At 41.4% G+C, this 18,954-nt stretch overlaps 1 protein-coding gene across 12 annotated transcripts in view; it reads right to left on the bottom strand.

The window, feature by feature from the left end:
* TMEM241 (transmembrane protein 241) overlaps positions 1–18,954 on the bottom strand; it is an 82,463-nt gene that overhangs the window by 16,013 nt on the left and 47,496 nt on the right. For 5 of the 12 annotated variants that reach the window (XM_069779157.1, XM_069779159.1, XM_069779156.1 and 2 more), the window contains 2 exons: positions 12,806–12,870; positions 8,710–9,395 (listed from right to left, as the gene is read on the bottom strand). The exons of 3 other annotated variants lie outside the window; for them this stretch is intronic. In XM_069779157.1, coding sequence (XP_069635258.1) covers positions 9,335–9,395; positions 12,806–12,870 — 126 coding nt within the window. In that variant the 3' untranslated portion in view covers positions 8,710–9,334. Of the gene's footprint in view, positions 1–5,055; positions 5,469–8,709; positions 9,396–12,805; positions 12,871–14,553; positions 14,628–18,954 lie in introns of those variants that run through there. 4 more of the 12 variants (XM_069779167.1, XM_069779160.1, XM_069779161.1 and 1 more) reach the window with 3 other exon arrangements.

Below are 18,954 nucleotides of genomic sequence, written 5' to 3' on the forward strand. Positions count from 1 at the left end.
AATTATTACAGACAAATATTCAAGAAATGGCAGTCTGTGACCCAAAGCAGATCCTTAGTTAGAAAGATAAAGGAGAGTAGCATGAAAGTCTGCAAGGCCACAGGGCTGAGAAATTGAAATATTCCTCACCGGCAGGAAGTTCAGACACTTTGCAAAATTGATCTTTTGGACGTATACAATAGGACATCTATCACTGTGATGTTAAATTTGCTAACCATCCAAGTTATTCTCTCTTTAATTTCTTAAAGATCTGAGACATATCTGATGACACTCAGGCTTCCACTGCTCGCTTTTGTACCCATCACTAGGTTTGAGAAAGTGGTAGGAGTCTCAGGGACATCATTCTGTAGTTTCATTAAAATAAGCAGCTGAGTAGAGGGAAGAAGTCATGGTTAGTAGCCTTTACTGAAGACCTGATCAGACACTGGAGAAGCCCATAAGGCACATGGAAACCCATCTACACCTGGGTTGCTGCTGTAGAGCAGAAGCCAATAAATCGGTGAACAGACTTTTCAAAGTGCAACTGAGCTTAGATCCTAGCAATGGGATTCTTAAGGGGGAAAACAGATAAATAAAAAGCTGGAAAAACAAGCAGAATTGCTGCTCTTAAACCTACTGATTGATTTAATAACAACACTGTCTTCATATGATTTTTTTTTTTGCAGTTAACTGTGTAGCAATAAAATAAAATAAATATTTATTGTTAGCATAACCGTAACTATGGTTATTTATATACAACTACTATAGGATATAAGGGGAGATGAAACCAGTATGATGACATGAAACTTAATGAATTCTACACCAAAAAAAACCCCCAAGACTCCAAAAACCTTAAAGAACATTCCAGCTGAAATCTCATGCCATGGTCTTGCTTTATTGTTTGTTTTTAAACCATCAGATGGAAAATGATGATAGAATTCTATAGCAGGAATATATTTTTGGAGTGGTCAAAAATATTTCCGAGTACTTTGTACCTTCCTATTAAGGCAAGATCGGCAAATCTCCAGCCCATGAAAGAATTTGTCATGAAGTGAGTTCATGAAGTCTCTCAGAGAGACCAACATGAAAGACATGGGCTCTTTAAGAGTATGTTCCCTTCTCTTCTTTCCCTAAAAAAAATATAAACACATGCAAAACCCTTCCAGTCTTTACCTTTGGATGAAACAATTGAGCTGACTGGGAGCTTGTGCAATACAATATTCCATTATTTTCCTACTCCTAGCTGAAGTCACAGCCTAAGACATTCCCGTCAGCACAACCATCTGTTTAAGGGAGCTGTATCTAGCCTGAAGTCCATACAAAGTGAATGGGGTATCATGATTGATTGATTAGCAGATTTAACTTGCACCAGTTTAAAAGAAGAGGTGGTTTATTAACTCACGGTACAGAACATGGTAATAGACCCAAGTTTCCTCTAGTCTAGAAAACTCTCCCTGTTTTCCCATGAGCTGCTGAAGCCCCAGATGCTGGCAGCAAGAGGTTACACAATCACCTCAGCTTTTTTCCACTGCATTTGCTCCTTTAAAACTGACTTTCCATGGTTTCAAAGAGAAGTTTGAACCAGAATGGTGCCCTTGTGTCACTTTTTCAGAAACAAAAAGAGTAAAAAACAGGAGAGAGACTTTGAAGGGAAAGGGGGAGTTATTTTCTAGCTTTTACACCAATTTCTGTAGCAGGAGGTTAAGGGTTGCTCTGTCAAAATTTTCAGTGGCGCTGCCTTTGCAATTCAACATTTGCTCTGGTGCTTTTCTCCAAAGATTTCTGAATCACAGAGGGTTTGTTTGTTTGTTTTAACCCAAAAGAAAACAATATAGTTGAGTTTTTTCCATCTGAGAGGCTGTGGTAAGCAACTTACCCATACAACACAGCTATTCACAACACGAGCCATTCAATTCTTTGCTCAGCAATTTTAATATTCCACTTTGAATACAGCTGAGCCACATGAAATTCTGTTGTGTAAGGTTCTCCTTGAAAATAGAGATTTATTTTCTTTGGTTACAGCTCATCAAGTTTTGAGGCTACAACCATCTGTGTTAATCTCCACACAGTCTGTTCTTATTCATCATCAATAATAAGCCCAAGGAGCACCCATGCTGAAGACAGTATGAACAGACAAGTATAATAAAGAAATAAAAGCTGTCTTGCTGAAATTTTTAGCTTCTGTGTCTATCCTACATCCTAATTCTTTGAATATAACTGGAGACATTAAATGAGAGAAAACAATTCTTTCCCCCTGAAGGAGCATAACGTTTGAAAGAAAGTTCAACTCCGTTTTCTGAGCGGCCATCGCTGGAGTGATTTGCAGATCTCAGTCTTTGGCAGTGGGACAGCCAGGAGCAGGATAGCAAAGAGAGGAACCTGGATGCCGTTTGCTTCTGCTTGCTAAAAGTTATTGTGTCTCTTACACTACAGCTATTGGGGTGTACTCCACTAACTGCTGAAGTTTGGTACACAAGTAGACCGGTTCATTCAGCTGCTCACGAGTGAGATCCAGGGCAATGTCTGCAGAGTCGCATACAACTTTACCTCTAGCTTGATCTCCAGTGACGATGAAATGGAGCTGGCACTTCTGTCGTTCAGCTTAAATGAAGAAACTCACTGTAAGGGCTGATCAGCTGAGCACCGCTGGCAATGTGCTGATAATCTTTTTGCTGGCATTGGACTGCCTGCAGGGTTGCAGACTTATGGGGATGGAGTGTCTCAATTAAAATTTCTTCTGACTGCTCTAACCTGAATGAACTTCATTTGCTAACTTGTGAACTTGTGGAGGTAACTGGCATGGAGGCACAGGGCCCCCTCCCCTGGGAAGGCAAAGAACAGACTGTTTTCTAGGCATCAGTAAGGGAGAGGAGACTCCTTGACAGAAGTTTTCCATGCCTCGTTTGAAGCTAAAGCTCATCCCCTGGTGTCCCAGAAGGTACATGACAGAGAAACATCAAAAATCCCTTCTGGTTCCCATCTCCAGCCAGGGCTAGAGGGGACAATTAGCCAGACTGGCTTAGTCTCCACAGCTTTCAAAAGGAAGGTCTGAGAAATATTTGCCTTGCGGTATTCCCCACCCTAGTCAACGAATGCTTTCTGCTTTTGCGATGTAACTGCTAATTACAGCAGTGTAGTTCTTACAGCGGGCATTCGCAAATTCCAAAACATTTCTGCTTAACAACTTCATGCTTGAACCACAGGTCTCTTAGCAGAAACTTTAACCCTCTTGTTAATCTGTCTGGTGTTAGTGATACTCCTTCTGCAGCTAGGCATGGCAAACGCCGTTCCCAGCTCTCCACCTTTCCGTTCCATCTTTGTTGCCTCATGATTTAAGGAGCCTAACTCCAATCTACCAGTTTCTCAATCTGAATATCCATTTCCTCCAAACAACATCAACCCTTCTCCTTATCAGTTTTCAACGGGTTGTGCTGGAGGCTTGTTCTATTTAGCAGCTTGCCTCAGGCTGGCATTGTTCTTACACAGTATGGCAAGGCACTGGGTGCCTGCAACTCCAGCACAGACAACTTGTTGGTGCACCAGCTTTCCTCATTGGCAAGGGGTACAGAAATCAGAAGTTTAAGTGTAAACATGGATCAAACTCCTACAGGAAAATGGGCCTTACGTCTGCTTCCCAAGGGTACTGACCTTCAAGTACTTGAACCAACATCAGTCTTAGGGGAGAGCAACCACCTCTTCACCAGCCTTATCTGTAGAAATGCAAGTTTGCCTCTCTCTTGAAATGACGTTTGTGGGGAGTTGTGAAGGGTACAGGACTGCTGATGGCAAACAGCAGGAAGAAAAGCTCAAGCACTCTCAGTTCCTGACACTACGCAGTGTCTCCTACAGTCATGTCTGCGAATGCAGTTATGGGATTTCATCAGTTGCCAGGCAGGAATGTTCCGAGAGGCTCGCACCCATTTTACTCTATTCTTCTATATACAGACTTCTCCATACAGGCAACAAGTTGGCAACTGAACAAGTTCTGAACTACATGTTTTTAAATCTCAATGACAGCATAAGACAAAATATACTAAGCATGCTCTCAGTGTGTTTTTCAAAGAGAGCTTTTATGCCATCAAATCAAGAATTTAACATGCCAGCTGGCTACCCCCACCTATTCTGGAAGCCAAGGCATTTATTAAGAGGTAGAAGAGCACTGTGTGACTGCTTCCCATCCCAGATAGTAAGGGGGAGGTACACTCCCCAACTTGGTGATCAAGAAGAGAGCACACAACTTTTTTTCACCAGCATTCTTCCAAAAAAGTCAATTCTCTAAGCAGAAATCAAGGCTTACACAATGTCACTTTCAAAGCATAGTTAAGAAAGGGTTAAGCTTCTCAAACCAGGCAATTAATATGGAAATGGTTACACAACCTTCATGGGCTCTTCTAATTCCTTTTTGGGACTGAACAGACATGTATTTGTAATATACTCTAATAAAAAAGCCCCTATGAATAAGCAACCCATTTTTCAGAAGCAAATCTCTTCCCATTTTATCTCCTGGTACAAAAGTATTTCAGCCTCAGTTTTTTTCAGTCCTGCCCCCAGTCTCCTTCCCCTCACCCACACCTTCTTTTTCAGACAAAATGAGCCTGTCCCTGTGTCTATGGTCTGGAACAGGATTAAAGTTTCACACTGAGCCTGTTGCCTGGTTCGCAGATGATCTCTTTGAAAGCTGTTCATTCAGCTTCTGCTCTGGGCAAGACAAATTGCTATGGAGTTTTCCTCAACCCACCGTCTCCTTTAGCTTACAGGTGAAACAAAGCTGGAGGAAACCTTTCCTCAGCACTCAGTACAGCTCCTGGCAACTAACTTTTCTACAAAACTTAATAAAAGCATCCTTTTCAAAACATGTTCTATGTTGACATCACATTTCTTGAATTCTCCAGATCTTCTTGAGGATGGGAAACAAGAACAGAAATATATATATATATATATATATATATATATATACTTATCCACCAACTCAGACATTGGTGTTAAAAAGAGTAATAGTAAATCAGAACTCTATCCCTTACCCCTAGCGTTTTAATAGGTCTATTGCTCTTTTTAAAAAGAATTTTAAAAGCTTTTCCTATTGCTTTTTCCTATGATCACTTACTCTGCGGATTTTCAGCTTCAGTATTAAACTGGTACTGAAAAGATTGGCATAGATCCTCTTCCAACACGAGGCACAACAGCCACGCAGCAACAGGCAACAACAGAATCGCTTCAGTGGTAAGCATCACGTTCATTTAATTCATTTAATAACATTTTCTGCTGGAAGCTATGTCACAGCTGCCAGATCCAGAAGACTGTTTTGAAATGGCATCTGTGTTTTCTGCATTTTAGTAACCCACTTGTAGTCAACATCCAGCAGCTTTACTGTTTCAGTCTTCTTTTGATGGCACTTGGCTTTAAGTAGAAGCTCTTTATCATGAAGGGTAGCAACATGCATCAGTGATGCCTCTGCAGCAGGTAATACAAGCCTTGCCACAAACCAAGTACTTTGGGAGAAAAAAAAAAAAAAAAGATGTGGAAAATAAAAGTGTGAGCAAGATAAGATCAAAAAGGTATTACATGATTCAGGACCATCTCTGTCAGAGTGGTTTGATCAAAACCAGTAGGTGTGAAAATGGTGTGATGGGACAGCCTCTAGGGACCTGCTGCCTCTCAGAAAGACCAGCACACTCCTCTCTCTCTGTCTTGTGCCAACAGCCCAAGAACTGGGGAGCCTTGAGACTGTAAGTTCCTTAAATGATGGATACTGATAAAACCAGAGGTACTTATACCAGCTGAGCTACAAACCCATTGCTTTGCATTCAGGCATTCATTGGTGTCATTGCATCCTTGCAACCTAGAGGAACAACTCCTTCCTGAGAGCTGTGTGTTTATCACTTCTTTGTATTTTTGACTGACTGGAATACAGGTCAATTAGATATAAAGAATCGACCCTTGCATATTCCTTCTCTAAATTACTGACCATAACTCTTCACTAGTCTTGCAAGAGCCATCTTAAACTTGAACTTATGAGGTTTCCTGCTTCGAAGATCATTGTAGCAACCCTGAAGTGTGTTTTTTACCATGCAGTATCCCTCCTTCTAAGGCAGGGCTGAATTAAAGACCAGGCCGCTGCTTCCTCAGGACATCATGAGGTTTGCTCTGCCCCATCCCCTCCAGTTGCCAGCCTCTGCAAGCGGCCAGTACGTGCCTGTCCTCCCCTCATTTCCTCTCTGCTGGACCAGGGAGCCCAACCGGCGCCTGTCTGTCTCTCTTCTGCCCTGGGTGCCGCTGGTGGAAATGCACCCCTTCCCAGGAGCAGCGGGGATAGCCAGGGTCTTCCCACAGGTGCCCTCCCATGTCTCACGTGTAGGGTTGTATCGCACCCCTGCTCTGAAGTGCCAGCGGAGATGTCATCTTAGGGCTGCAGCTCACCCTTTCCAGGCTGACATCCCCACCCTAGCACTCGTGTTTACAAAGGCACCACTTCTTGCAACAGCCAGAAACCCTCCAAAGGGCTCTCTCCCCCCAACCTCTTCCCCTACAGCAGGGCGAACCCTCCATCAGCTCACTGCTGGCAACGCTTGAGCAGCCTTTTGCTCACAGGCAATCCCACAGGGGCGGCTGCCACCCCGGACCCCAGCTCTGTTGTCACCTCTGCCACGGCCTGAGGAAGAAGGAAGCCAGCCCACGCCTTCAGTATCTTGAGACAACTCTGAATACACAAAGACAGATTTTGAAAGCCCTGGAGCTCCACTTCTACCCTACTTCAAGTTTTCAGCAAGACTGATGAGCCTCATGCTGGTCCGCAGGAGTCATCCTCTCCTGAAGCAGGTCAGGTCGGTTCAGAAGGTGCTTTTTCTTCCCAGCCACGTCTGACAGAGGAGCCCAACTTCACTGTTCGCTCTGCTTCCTTGATTTGCTTATGTGGCAATCAATTTAAACCTGCAGTATTTTACTTACACCAAGCAGAGTCTTAGAAATGCAAGCACATTGCGCTAAGGCACAAAAATGAAAGCAGAAGCAAACAGTTCAATGTTGTTTAACATGCATGAAATTAAATAAAAAAGTCCTTAAATAAAAAGGACTTGCTACACATGGAGATACTAATTCAGCAGGTACAGAGACTGAATTCCCCCAGAGCCCAGACAACATAATGCCTGTTGCAGCCAAACAACCTTCCCGCAGCTGCCCCAAGCGTGCCCTCTGCAATTAAAATGCTACAGCAACCCTGGCTGATTTGGCCACTGGCTTTCCGCTGAGACCACCAGCAAGAGAGCAAATGGGTGTTCTGGGTTTTGGTACATTGCTATGAACAGCACAGACAAGAGAGAGGAAGAAAAAAAATCCAGACTGCAGCCTACCCTTGAAAGTTATGCAAGAAGAGAGGTACACGATGAGCTTTTCCCACAGCAAAGGTTCTAGCTACAATTGCAAAACCTCAGCTACCACACAGGGACTCTTTCATGAGGCCTCCCAGGGTCACTAGTCACTTCAAAATCAGCAGAAAGGTGACACGGCAAGGATCTTACCATATTGTCATGACTGGCTGGCAGAGCTAGTTGTCTGGGGAAAGCCAGCATGCTGCAGCCATCGTTCAGCACTGTCTAAATTTACAGACTGGAAGGCCATGAGGGTCCCTGGCTTGCTGTGTCTTGGCTCCCTGGGCGTGAGTGCAGGCTCAACTCCCCATGCCACATGGTTCATGTTGGTTTCAGGACTAGTGCTCAAGTTCAAACACATGTTTCTTTCATGCTTGTCCCTCTCTCCCCCTTTCTTCCCAAACCTGAGTTTTACCACCTGGCAAGAAAATAGCTCACTCCAAACTCAAGCCAGAGTGTGACCCAACATACATGGACAACATTCCAGTATAAACAGACCCTTTGCGATCAATTGGGATAAGCTCAGGTACAATATAGGCCAGAGTACTTCTCTGAATTATCTTTTTTAAATTACAGCATTTTTTTCTGAAAACCAACCAATTTTTACCTAAAACTCTCCAGTCACAGAAATTGACTGCAATTCTTTGTAAAGTTTACCTTCTTTGTTAAACTATGGTGTTTTATTTGAAGTTAAAATGTAGCCATACTTTAAAACGGAGCTGGTGGAATTTGTTAGATTGAAGCAGACATGCCTCTGCTGACTGTAGCCTTCTAAAAGCCATGTGTCTTGCCTAGACTAGTCACCTAGTTTCCATCTACAGAGAGATAAGCACTTCCAGAGGGTCTTTCAGTCATATTAACACAGCAATCTATTCAAGAAGAATAATCTCTGTGAGGGCACCTTCTATTGAAGGAAACTTTCCATGAAGGAAACTTTGTCAAATTAAGGGACTACAATTTAGATATCTAATGTCATGTGAGACAAGTCCCTCTCCTCATCGAAGATTTGTTATCAAGCTCCTTTTGCCATGTAGACCTTCACCACAATATTATCAGCTCATCATTTAATATTACTTTCACATAGATTGCTTTCTCAGGCACTAATATATCAAGACTAACTTCTAACAGCCATTAAGCAACCAGAAATGAAATTATTTTAAGAAGTCTTGAGATGAATTGCCTTACACTCTTTATGACTTTCATTCAAGGTTCATAATCTTTGTTGCTTCTTGCAATATTTTAAGAGAAAATCCACTGCTGGGAACAGTACATGTCTCTCCACCCCCTCCAGTTAATAAAAATTTGCAGAGTTCAAGAGAAATCTTGGAGAAAGGGAGAGGAAAAAAAATACACAAAGAGCAAGCACTACAGGTACTGAGATTTATTGCTTATTTCCCCATTCTGCAAAGCTGTCAAACCACTGCAGTTCCAGAAGGGGATTATCTCCAGAAGCCCCATGGCCTCAGTCACCATGCCAGTTCAGACGACGTGACTAGAGTCCTGTGTGCGGCAGCTTGCTGCTTACAGAACAGTTGGAGACAAAATCCATCCTTCCTGATCCTGAATTCATGGCAGGATCTGGGCTCTGACATTGTTTGGTACAACCTGCTGTCAGGTTCCAACAAAAAAACTGGGGGCATCCAGTGGGGAATGCTGCTTTTCCTGAGTTCAGTTCCCTGTGCAAGAAGCCGGTACTGAGAGGTTCTCACACAGAGCCATCAGCATGAGACAGTGCAGTTTTTTCCTTTACCACATCAATCAGAAATAGTTTGTCTTATGGTTTGAGACAAAGGCTCCTAAGCATCCTGCTAACTATGCTGCTTTCTTACCAGCACTACTAATAGCATAGTTTTCTTTCTTAATAAAAAAACAATAGGTCTATTTCCTCATGTTTGGTTGCACTTCTTCATTCCTGCTGCCGCATTTTATTCATGATAGGGTCTCTAGGCTGCAAGTCAGCTCTTTTCCAGCTGGTGAGATCTGGTTCCTCTTTATGTGCCTGTCCTTTCAGTGTAAACAAGCAAAGCTTCTCCAACTCCACTGATCACAAGGCTGTAAACAAAGTATACCACAAATTTAGCATCAAGCAAGTCCCTCTACTTGATACAATGCCAAACAGCACAACATTAAGAGAAAGGTATTCTTTTGTCTAAACACATTTCAACCTAGAGACAGTAACCCAGGTGATTTTTTCATTTGTCTTGCTAAGAAAAGGCTGAAACCAGAAATGTCTTATTTAACTGATCTCATCAGAAACTACCCTTCCTATATTTTAGGGCTGGTGGCATTCATGTGAAAATACACAGACAAAAAACAAGATAGAGAAGGTTGCACCTAGTTACAAGAATAGTTGTGCACCCATACACTAGCAAGAATAGGAAAGGAAGGCAAGAGAGTTTGAACCTCATTAAGTTAATGATCCCCCCCTTGCAATTTCTGTTTGTGTTCTGTCCTGAAAACTTGTCACTTGACAAAGTCATGAGGAGATGTAAAGCCTAGATTTTGGGGACTGAAGAAATCAGGAAAAATAATTTTGCTCTGTGGAGATCCCAGTGGCATAGTGAGGCCAGTAGAAATCCCCATGTTTGCTTCTCCTTGTGAGCAACCTGGTGAAAGAACCTGCCCCAGCCAAAACAGCACGTGTCCCCAAGTGCTTCCCTTCCTGTGCTGCTCACAGCGCAGTGGTGGCACTAAAGCTTCTCTCCAAGACTCAGGCTAGAAGCAGGGCTCCAAATCAGGATGAATGGTTTTACAAACAAAACCATTCACTGAAATAAGCTATCAACCCATTCAATCCATGCAATAGTTAATAATCCCCAAATCTCCTCTGCTGTTTATCGTAGCTGACAGTAATATGGTAGGATACCGACTCTTCTCCCCTTTTGTAACACTGCAAAGCTAAGTGTACTGACCTTTCCTCTTAGCCTCATGGCTTAGTTAGCTTATGAAACAGAAAAGCTCCTTAATGAACTTTATAAACAAAACAAACTTCTGTTAAGTTCATTTGTAAGAGGGCTTTTTTTTTTCTTGGGAAAAAAAAGGCATGTAAAGCTGAAGGCTCTCTGGTCTTTAATAGCATTACATTCGCTTAAATCTTAGCTTTGGTGAGCTGTTTTAAAAATCACATAATTGCCCTTGTTCCCGAGAGGAACAAACATTGTATAACAACAGTACACTATCTTACAGTTACACATTAAAAAGCCCTGGAAAGTAGGTGCTACAGACAGGCTGTAGACAGTCCACTGTGGAGACAGAATACTTTTGGGTGTGGAATTACCAACAAGGAGCAAGCTTTTCGAAAAGACCTAAAACATGTGAGTATGTAATCACTAACAACCTCTGAGCACTTTTCTCTGGAGAGGGTTAACCCCTGTATCCTGCCTGGATTTCAGCTCCAGTTATAAACATACCCTCTGTATTAATTCCTTTGGAAGCTAAGGTTGGATAATGTATTCTTTATCCTAAAGAAAAAAACCTCACTGTATATAGGAAGACCTAAAACCAACAGAACCTTAGAAATTACTCAATTTTTTTTTTCATTTCTATAGATGTTTTGTTTTCTACAACATTTTTAAGAGAGACCTTAAAAAAGAAACCTATCTCTGATGTATCATTCTAAAAATTAGACTGGCAATTTTGTACAAAAGATAGTAAACTGCACAGCCCTGTTCTGTAAAAATGTGCCTGCATCTAAATTGTTCTTTAATATCTTATGTCCTCCACCAGAGAAGAAGAATCCCTTTCTGAAGGGTTTGAAATCTCAGGCATCCATGTGCCCATGCAGTCCAGATTACTAGGCTAACAGAAACTATCATTATAACTTCAAGATGAAGCAGAGAAAAAAAACATGGCTAAATGCCAACCCTTGATTTACCTTCAATTTACTATCTGGCAAATCCTCCAGCTTCTGTTTATTGTGGGGTGACAGCTAACTGCATTTGCCCATCACTCAGAAATTAACATATGATACTGTCCATGACAACACTGGAGCAACACTAAAAAACTCAGTGATTAATGATCTCATGAGTGCTTTGCAGCTGCTATAATCTAACTAACTACTTCCAGAGTTTTTCTTATAAGCCAAGGCACTGCTGATGCACAAGCAGTAACAGAACTCAAATAAATAAATAAATAAATAAATAAATAAAATATCTTTTTGAATTATGACAAAGCATAACAGTGGCCCAAGGTCTAAAGCAAAGTTTCTTTTAAAGATACAGATGTATTCATAATTTATATTACTTTCAGTGCATATAGGGCATGTAGCATATGTGCAACTATACAGGTCCATGTGCTTACATTAACAAAGGTACACATGATTTTTTAGTATACGTGTCAGTGAATACATACGTATTATAAAAGCCTACCTCTAGTATGCACATGATAGACCTGCATAAACACATGTAAAACATGATTGAGGCAGCAAGTTAATGCCCTAGACTAGGAGTGTTGTAGGTGCACTGATATTAGTTTAGCCTCTTACACACATAGGCCACATAAATATATTTCTAGAGCCAAAAAAAGTACATGATTCATTTTAGTATTTGAGATTACATGCACCTAACATACATATGGAGATGCATATTCACACATATGCATATGGGGCTAGTTTAAACTGAGATTCTCCTTCCTGTAACTTCTTTATCACACCTGGAAAAAGAATATGCTAATTCCATTCAGTGCAGAGCTGAATCATTAGGATGGCAATCAAACCGTAAAGGGAAAAAAAATGAAGCTTAAAGCTTTTCAAAAGTAAGCAGATTTTTATTTCCAATAACAAATCCATCCTCAGAGATACATGCCTAACCCCATATTTGGTTGTTATTTGCATGGCAGAAGCATTTCGGAGCGTCAGCCATGGGCTGGGATCTCCTTTCACTGGGTGCTGTACAAACACAGACCAAGAACATTGTCTCTGACCAAAGGAGTTTGCACCCCAATCCTACCTAAAAAATTCAGGTTAGGTGATTCATAATGTGCGGCCACACATTACAAAATCCAGATACAGCTTTGGGAAAAGTTTATTATCATTATTTTTCTAGTATTTTCATTTTATGCATTCACAGTACACAGTGTTAGGGAAATACACTCTATTGGTTAAAAAGATGCTGTCACCAAACCATGACTCCTGGGTTTTATTTCCAATTCCGCCACTAATTTATAGTGTGACTTTGAATGGGTCATTTATTTGCCTATTGCATCCATTTGTCTAGCTGTAAAACATGCTGAGTGAATTGTGGTGAGGCTTAATGTCCAAAATGTCCATGTTCTCCCACAGAGGCAGAAGAAACACTCTTCTATTTGTATTACTGTACTGCATCCATCATTGCACACCTGGTTCTTCTTACATGCAAAATATTACTGGCACTAATAGAACTTGACATTTAAAAAGTACTTCCATATGAAGTACTGTGTGGAAATTCACTTTTACTGTTAATAAAAAAGCTCACGTAGGCACTTACCAAGAAATTGTTAGTACATTGGCAGTCATGACAAAGAAGAACGGTGATAAGCTAGCAGTGATAACCTGTTAAATTGAAAGGAAAAAAACCAACACTTTGTGAACTTGTGATATCACAAATGAAAACTGAAATACTTTTGCTGAAATTAAATTTCTCCACATGCAGTCGCATTTTTTTTTTCCTTTTCTTTTTTTTCTCTGTTTTCTTAACCATTACATGCAGTACCTAAAATAGATACTCAATGGACAGGAGAAACCCAATGACTTTATGCTAAGCAGCGAGACATTGCTAAACATGATGCTTCCACTCCTGCCCAACCTTCCTCCTGATGGAAGTACAGAGAGTAGTACAGGCACCTCCTTTCCCCTCTGGCCAGTGGGAGGCAGGCCAGAAATAGCACAAAAAGACCCAACAGATAGGGACACAAGAGCTGTGCAGCCAGCTTAGGGTAAGGAACCTGACTGTGGGGTATTGCTGGGAAAGCACATGCAGAACACACTACTCATTAGGCTGGGAAACCAATGGAGAGACGACGGTCACACATCGCAGTTCAATTTTGACTCCTACAGAACGCAGGACACAGCCCAGGCAGGGCAGGGAACCAGAGCAGAGGGTCCCTTATCACACATCCCAGATGGCCTCGCCTGCTGGGCTTGAAAAGCCTTATATTTCTGAGGAGAATGAGAGCTTGAAATGTATTTGTGGCTGTAGAAAAGCCATAAAAAAAAGGCTTATGGGGTAAAGAAAAACAGCGCAACTTCAGTAGGTTTGTATTACAAATCTCTCATTACACCAAGGTGTCCTGGCCAGAGAAGCTAGGGGCAAATTACTTTACATTTTCATAGTACTGATCCCAGAAACAGCTAGATCCTGACATACAACGGTTTGTAACAGATCCCTGCCTCAACAGCTACGGAGCTACCACATCTGCAGCCTGTGCACAGTTTTGGACAGTTTGTTGCCAGATGGATAATGTAAAATGGAAAGAGTTCAGAGAACAGTGACAGAGTCATTAGATGAAGGGATTGATTTTCAGTCAAGAGTTAGGATAAGCAACGCCTGTGGGAAAGGAAGACTTCGTAGTGATTTACAAATACTTGGGAAACACATGCACTGAAGAATGAAAGGAACTATTTAGGATAATACAAAACTGCCCAAGGAAAAAGATGAAATTAAGAAATAAAATATTTAACCAATTATCAGCTAACATTTCCTAATCGTTGTTTGTCTAGTTGACTCCCAGGGGAGACAGCAGAAACTTCATTCCATAATCTATTACTTTTTAAAACACTACTACATGTCCAGTAGGGAAGCAAATACCATTTTAAAGTAGACTCTGTGCACCAGAGCTTGCACTAACAGTTTGTTAGTCAATACCCACTACATTTATTATGCCTGCATTTTAAAAGGCAGGGTTCTGAATCTGCTTGCAGTTCAATCAGTGCCGGATCATGAGCAGCAGCAGACGAAGAAGAGATGGTTGTATGTCACTCCTCCAGCCCCACTCTAAGAGATAGCTGGAGAGGAGACAATAATCTCAAGCTAGCAGCGAGACCACGCAGTGGCAGCAAGCACCACACAGGAGTGGTGGTGCTCGATGGGGACTATACAGCGAATGCCTCCCCTGGCCTGTTTGGTGATGTTCTCTACTTTAGGGAGATTCAGGCATGCAGATGTGTTTTTTTTCTTCCTGGACATTACCATAAATCACACCCTGACTGTTCTCCATTTGCCTATAGCACACGCACCTTGCAGAGGGAATGAGGCAGGAGATGGACTTGATCCAGGAAGGATACCACAAGACTGCAGATCCACTGCATTCCTGCACAGCAATCAAATTGCTGGTATCAATACAACCACAGGCATACCTCCTGATACAAACTATTCATTCATCTGACTTAAGTACTTGCACACTGCCTACTACAGTAGTGTACAACATGGGCAATGCTGTAAAGCTGGAAGCTAACAGGACAAGTGAGCTCCCACTCCAGGGGAAAATCAAAGATATGCATCAGCTCTACCCCTACAGCCTTTTATGTAAACATACAAGCAGACATATGACTACCCAAAAGAGACTGACAGAGAAGGACAAGTCACAAACTGAGAGTTATTCTTCAAAACTCAGGAAGATGATATTGCAACTGTCCACATTCAAGTCACACCTTGACCTGTCTCATAACCATTTGCAGCCAGAGAGAGCTGATGCCTACTCCAAACAGTGGAAGTTAACCATTCGGGAGCTGAATCTTTCATGCACTTTACCTAAATACAGCTCCTAGGCTGGATATCCACCAGTTCATCCACATCTTGTTCTAGCAGGCTGGATTCTCCCCTTACACACCTTGCAGCAGTTGCACTGACCTACAAGGAACTATTTCTCATTTTCATCAGTGTGGATGACTGTGAATTAACCACACTGAGCTTCTCTTAGGCTAATGCTAATTTATTACATAAAAATATACAATATTCATTACCGAGCATGTAAACAGGAACTAAAGAAGGATGGCAGTTGTGGTATCTACAGACCATTTTTTTCTTTAAGCTGTTCTCCTGAAAGAAACTGAAATGCTGTATTTGAGAAGTGACACAAGTTAAAGTTGTGTCACCCACTCCCTTGTAGAGTCTTGTTTATTAGAAACTTGAGAAGAGGCCAACAGCAGAGAAACAGGCATTTAAGAACCCTCCGAAAACAGGCCTTATCAAAAACAATACACCATTCTACTGCAATCATCCCAAACCTCTGCAAAAATGCAGGCTGTAGCCTTTTGGACTATTACCGCAGAACACTGTTGTATTTTTGAAAAATTATGTAAGAGTCTCTCAGTGCCAAAGAGAAACAAAATGTGGGTTGGAAGAGCACATGAAGTAAGCACGTGTAAGAAAAAAAAAACAAAACAAAACAAAAGGAAAAGAAAACACATTGCTAAAATGTCCACCTTTGTTTATCTAAAAGAGGAATACATTTAAAAATTAAAAACAAGTTTTCAGGGAAGCTAACCATATCATTTCTTGCAAGGGAAGAATCTAAAGTCTAGGGACATAGTTCAGAAGGTAATTTTCCTTTAAGTACACTTCAGCATTTTCCTAAGTGTTTTAAGTGCACATTTAGTTTTTAAACTAAAACAACACCTACATTGATGTTCTGAATGTCCTTTAAAAAAACCAAAACATGCTAAGTGCAGTAATCTCTCTCTCTCTTCACTTTAAAGGTCACAGTTGTCCTCCTAGGCATTCAGATGCCTTAGGAAAAGGCATGAGCTTGCAAGACAAAAGAAAGCAAGTTAAAGGGCAAACTAAGTTAATGATTTCCAAATATATTTTGGTGGTGAATCTTTAAAACTAGAAGGTGGAAAGGAAAATTTTAATTAGCTATAACCAGCATATTTTGAACAAAGGTCCCCAAGATTTTGACATACAGTAACTAATTCTACCAAATGATACAGACTGGATGGTTGAACCCCAACAATTTTAGAAACATGAATAGCTCAGTGGACTCTGCCTACTTACTTGCTTAAAGGAACTGTGACCAGGCAGTACTGCAAAAGCTATTTTTAAAAACATTCATATTGTGAACATTTCTACAAAATTCTGACACAGCTTTCAGTGATTAGGAAGAAAATCTGAGTGTAGCATCATTTAACAAAACATTTCCATGTGAGCTGAACTCATTCCTAAGAAATCATTTCAAACCCTTCCTTGCACCAAAAAAAAAGGAAAAAAGATTGTGTCTTAAAATAAATCACTCTAAATTTAATGTGTCACTCCATTGTACTGTGAAAACAAGACCCATTTAAAGGAACATTTTATTAACACCTATTTGACCTGATCTCAACTATTTCTATAGTTCCAATCACTGAGTTATTTACAAGCAATTTTATAAATAAACAAAAATCTTGGCACTTCAGACTGTGTTTGTTATCTCAATCAAAACCAGTTCTAGCTCTTTACAATATGTATTAGCATTGAAGGAAGTAAGCATATCCTTGTGATGGATACTTACCTGGGACAAGGTCTGTGCATAAGAGGAGAGTGGGCTGACCTCCTCCACTGCTGGAGGACACAACTTGCAGAAATTCTTCAGCCCAGCCCAACTTACCCTAGATGAAACAGCTTCTATGGTAATGCAGATAGCCTGCTTGATCTAGGACTGCAGATCCCACCAGGAAGGAGAAGAAAGAAGATTACAGCAGCATCACCTCAAGCACAGGGAGAATGCTGCAGGACTCCCAGAACAAAGACTGGGCCTGAATAGTTAGAAAACGAAACAGAACAGATGGGACTTCTTTACATAAATACTGTAGTACAGGGAGTGAACAAGAACCAGGAGAGAAAACAGGGCAACCTAGCCCTGTGGCTAGATTATGCCACAGAAAAGGGTCTTAAAACAGCAGCCCTTTTACAAGTTTGTACCAGAAGTGGGGTTGGACCCATCTAGAAAGGGTGGGACAGCAGAGAAATACAGACTCATTCATCACCTTACAACCTGCTCCCTAAAGATGGAAACAAAGCTTACGAGATCCCTGCTCCAGTTTCTGAATAGGAGCAACATATTTCAAGGAGACGGTGGCAGGAAAGACCTGCTTATTGTAAACACCGAAACAGAAACAGATGAGGCTGTAATCATTGTACCTAATGACCACTGACATGTGAAAACTCTAGGGTTTGTGCATCAGAGAAATCATGACCATCAAAGATAACTCATCAGAAGTTGCTAAGGCATGAACTATGGTGAAGCTTTAAGGAAGGATCATGAGGAATCACTTAGGCAGAAAAAAGTCTGTGTTTCCTCAGTGGTGAAATGCTTGTCTGAAAGGCTGAGATTGGGGTGGGTACTGCTACACCACAGCCTGGCAAAGCAGAGAGATGTGGGGCTCCACAGCATTAACCCACAGTCTGAGGTTTCAAACTTCTTCTTGGTTAGAAGAGATTCCCAGATTCAGTTCCCCACAAAAAAGGGTGAAAACTTCAGGTATTCCCATCATTCTGGGAACCAAAGACAGGCCTGGATGCTATACAACATCCCACACACTGCTTACATCGTCATTTACATGTAACAAGCCGCTCTGAAGGACAACACAGTGCCCAACTTCAGGATCCAAGGAGAAGGGAATCAATTTCACAGGTCTGGAGTTTGCTCCTTATCAGGTTGAATTACCAGCAACAAGAAAAATGACAGCATTGTTGAAGTGCTGGGTAAGAGACCAAGATTCATAAAGCAGAAATATCCCAATGTGTGGAAGAACTTGTCGCATGGTGGGAACAAATCCAGCACAGAAAATCACCCTTGCACAGGCAAAAAGGAGGCATAGGAAAGAATGTGGTCTCACGCACCTGCATTTGTAAATTTGCTTTAGTGATTCATGAGTGGAGGGAGGCACTACTACCACTACACAACTCATGACATGAATGATCCCCTCCTTTCTCCTAATCACATTATGGTCAGGCAAGAAAAAATGCTCAGGAGAGAAAGCAAAATTTATTTCATAAGAGTGGTTTTTTAAAAAAAAGAAAAAAATTAGAAATTCATTTAGAATTAGAAATTAATTTAGTTTTATAGATAGCGAAATAAAAAATAAAGACTGTTTGGAGAATTCTTTGCTGAAGGACCTTAAGAATAAGCAAGATCCCTGCTGAGCCAGCTTTCCTGTTAGATCTATATCTTGACCACATAACATCAGAAAATTCTGGTAAGTCTGACATGCGGCTTGAAGACAGGAGGTGACATCCTAAGGGTTCCCAGTCCTTGACAAAGCAGAAACTTGGATCCTGGGAGATACAGAAATGCAGGACTCTGCATTCTTTGCTGCCTTGCCTTCTCCACCAATTAGCTGTGGTTATCCCATAGCCTCTACGGTGTCAATTCTCGATCAGTTCAAACCAGCCAGCACTGGCTAGATAAATGAGTCATTCTTGACCAAGCTAGCATTTATCCCTTCCACCCCTGACTCCACAATTGCTTTAGAGACAGATCTTCAAGCTGCAAAAGCTGGCTGTAGATTTTGAGTATCTAGCATTTCTGAGGTGTCCAGGAACATGTTGTTTACATAGCCAAGAACACGGATGAGGACATTTTCAAAATTTAGATTCTGATTTAATCTTCCTATCTGGAATGGAAAGATATGGGGGATTTAGTCCAGACATGACCATGA

The sequence above is a fragment of the Haliaeetus albicilla genome, chromosome 3, assembly GCF_947461875.1.
Source record: "Haliaeetus albicilla chromosome 3, bHalAlb1.1, whole genome shotgun sequence".
Lineage (NCBI taxonomy): Eukaryota > Metazoa > Chordata > Aves > Accipitriformes > Accipitridae > Haliaeetus > Haliaeetus albicilla.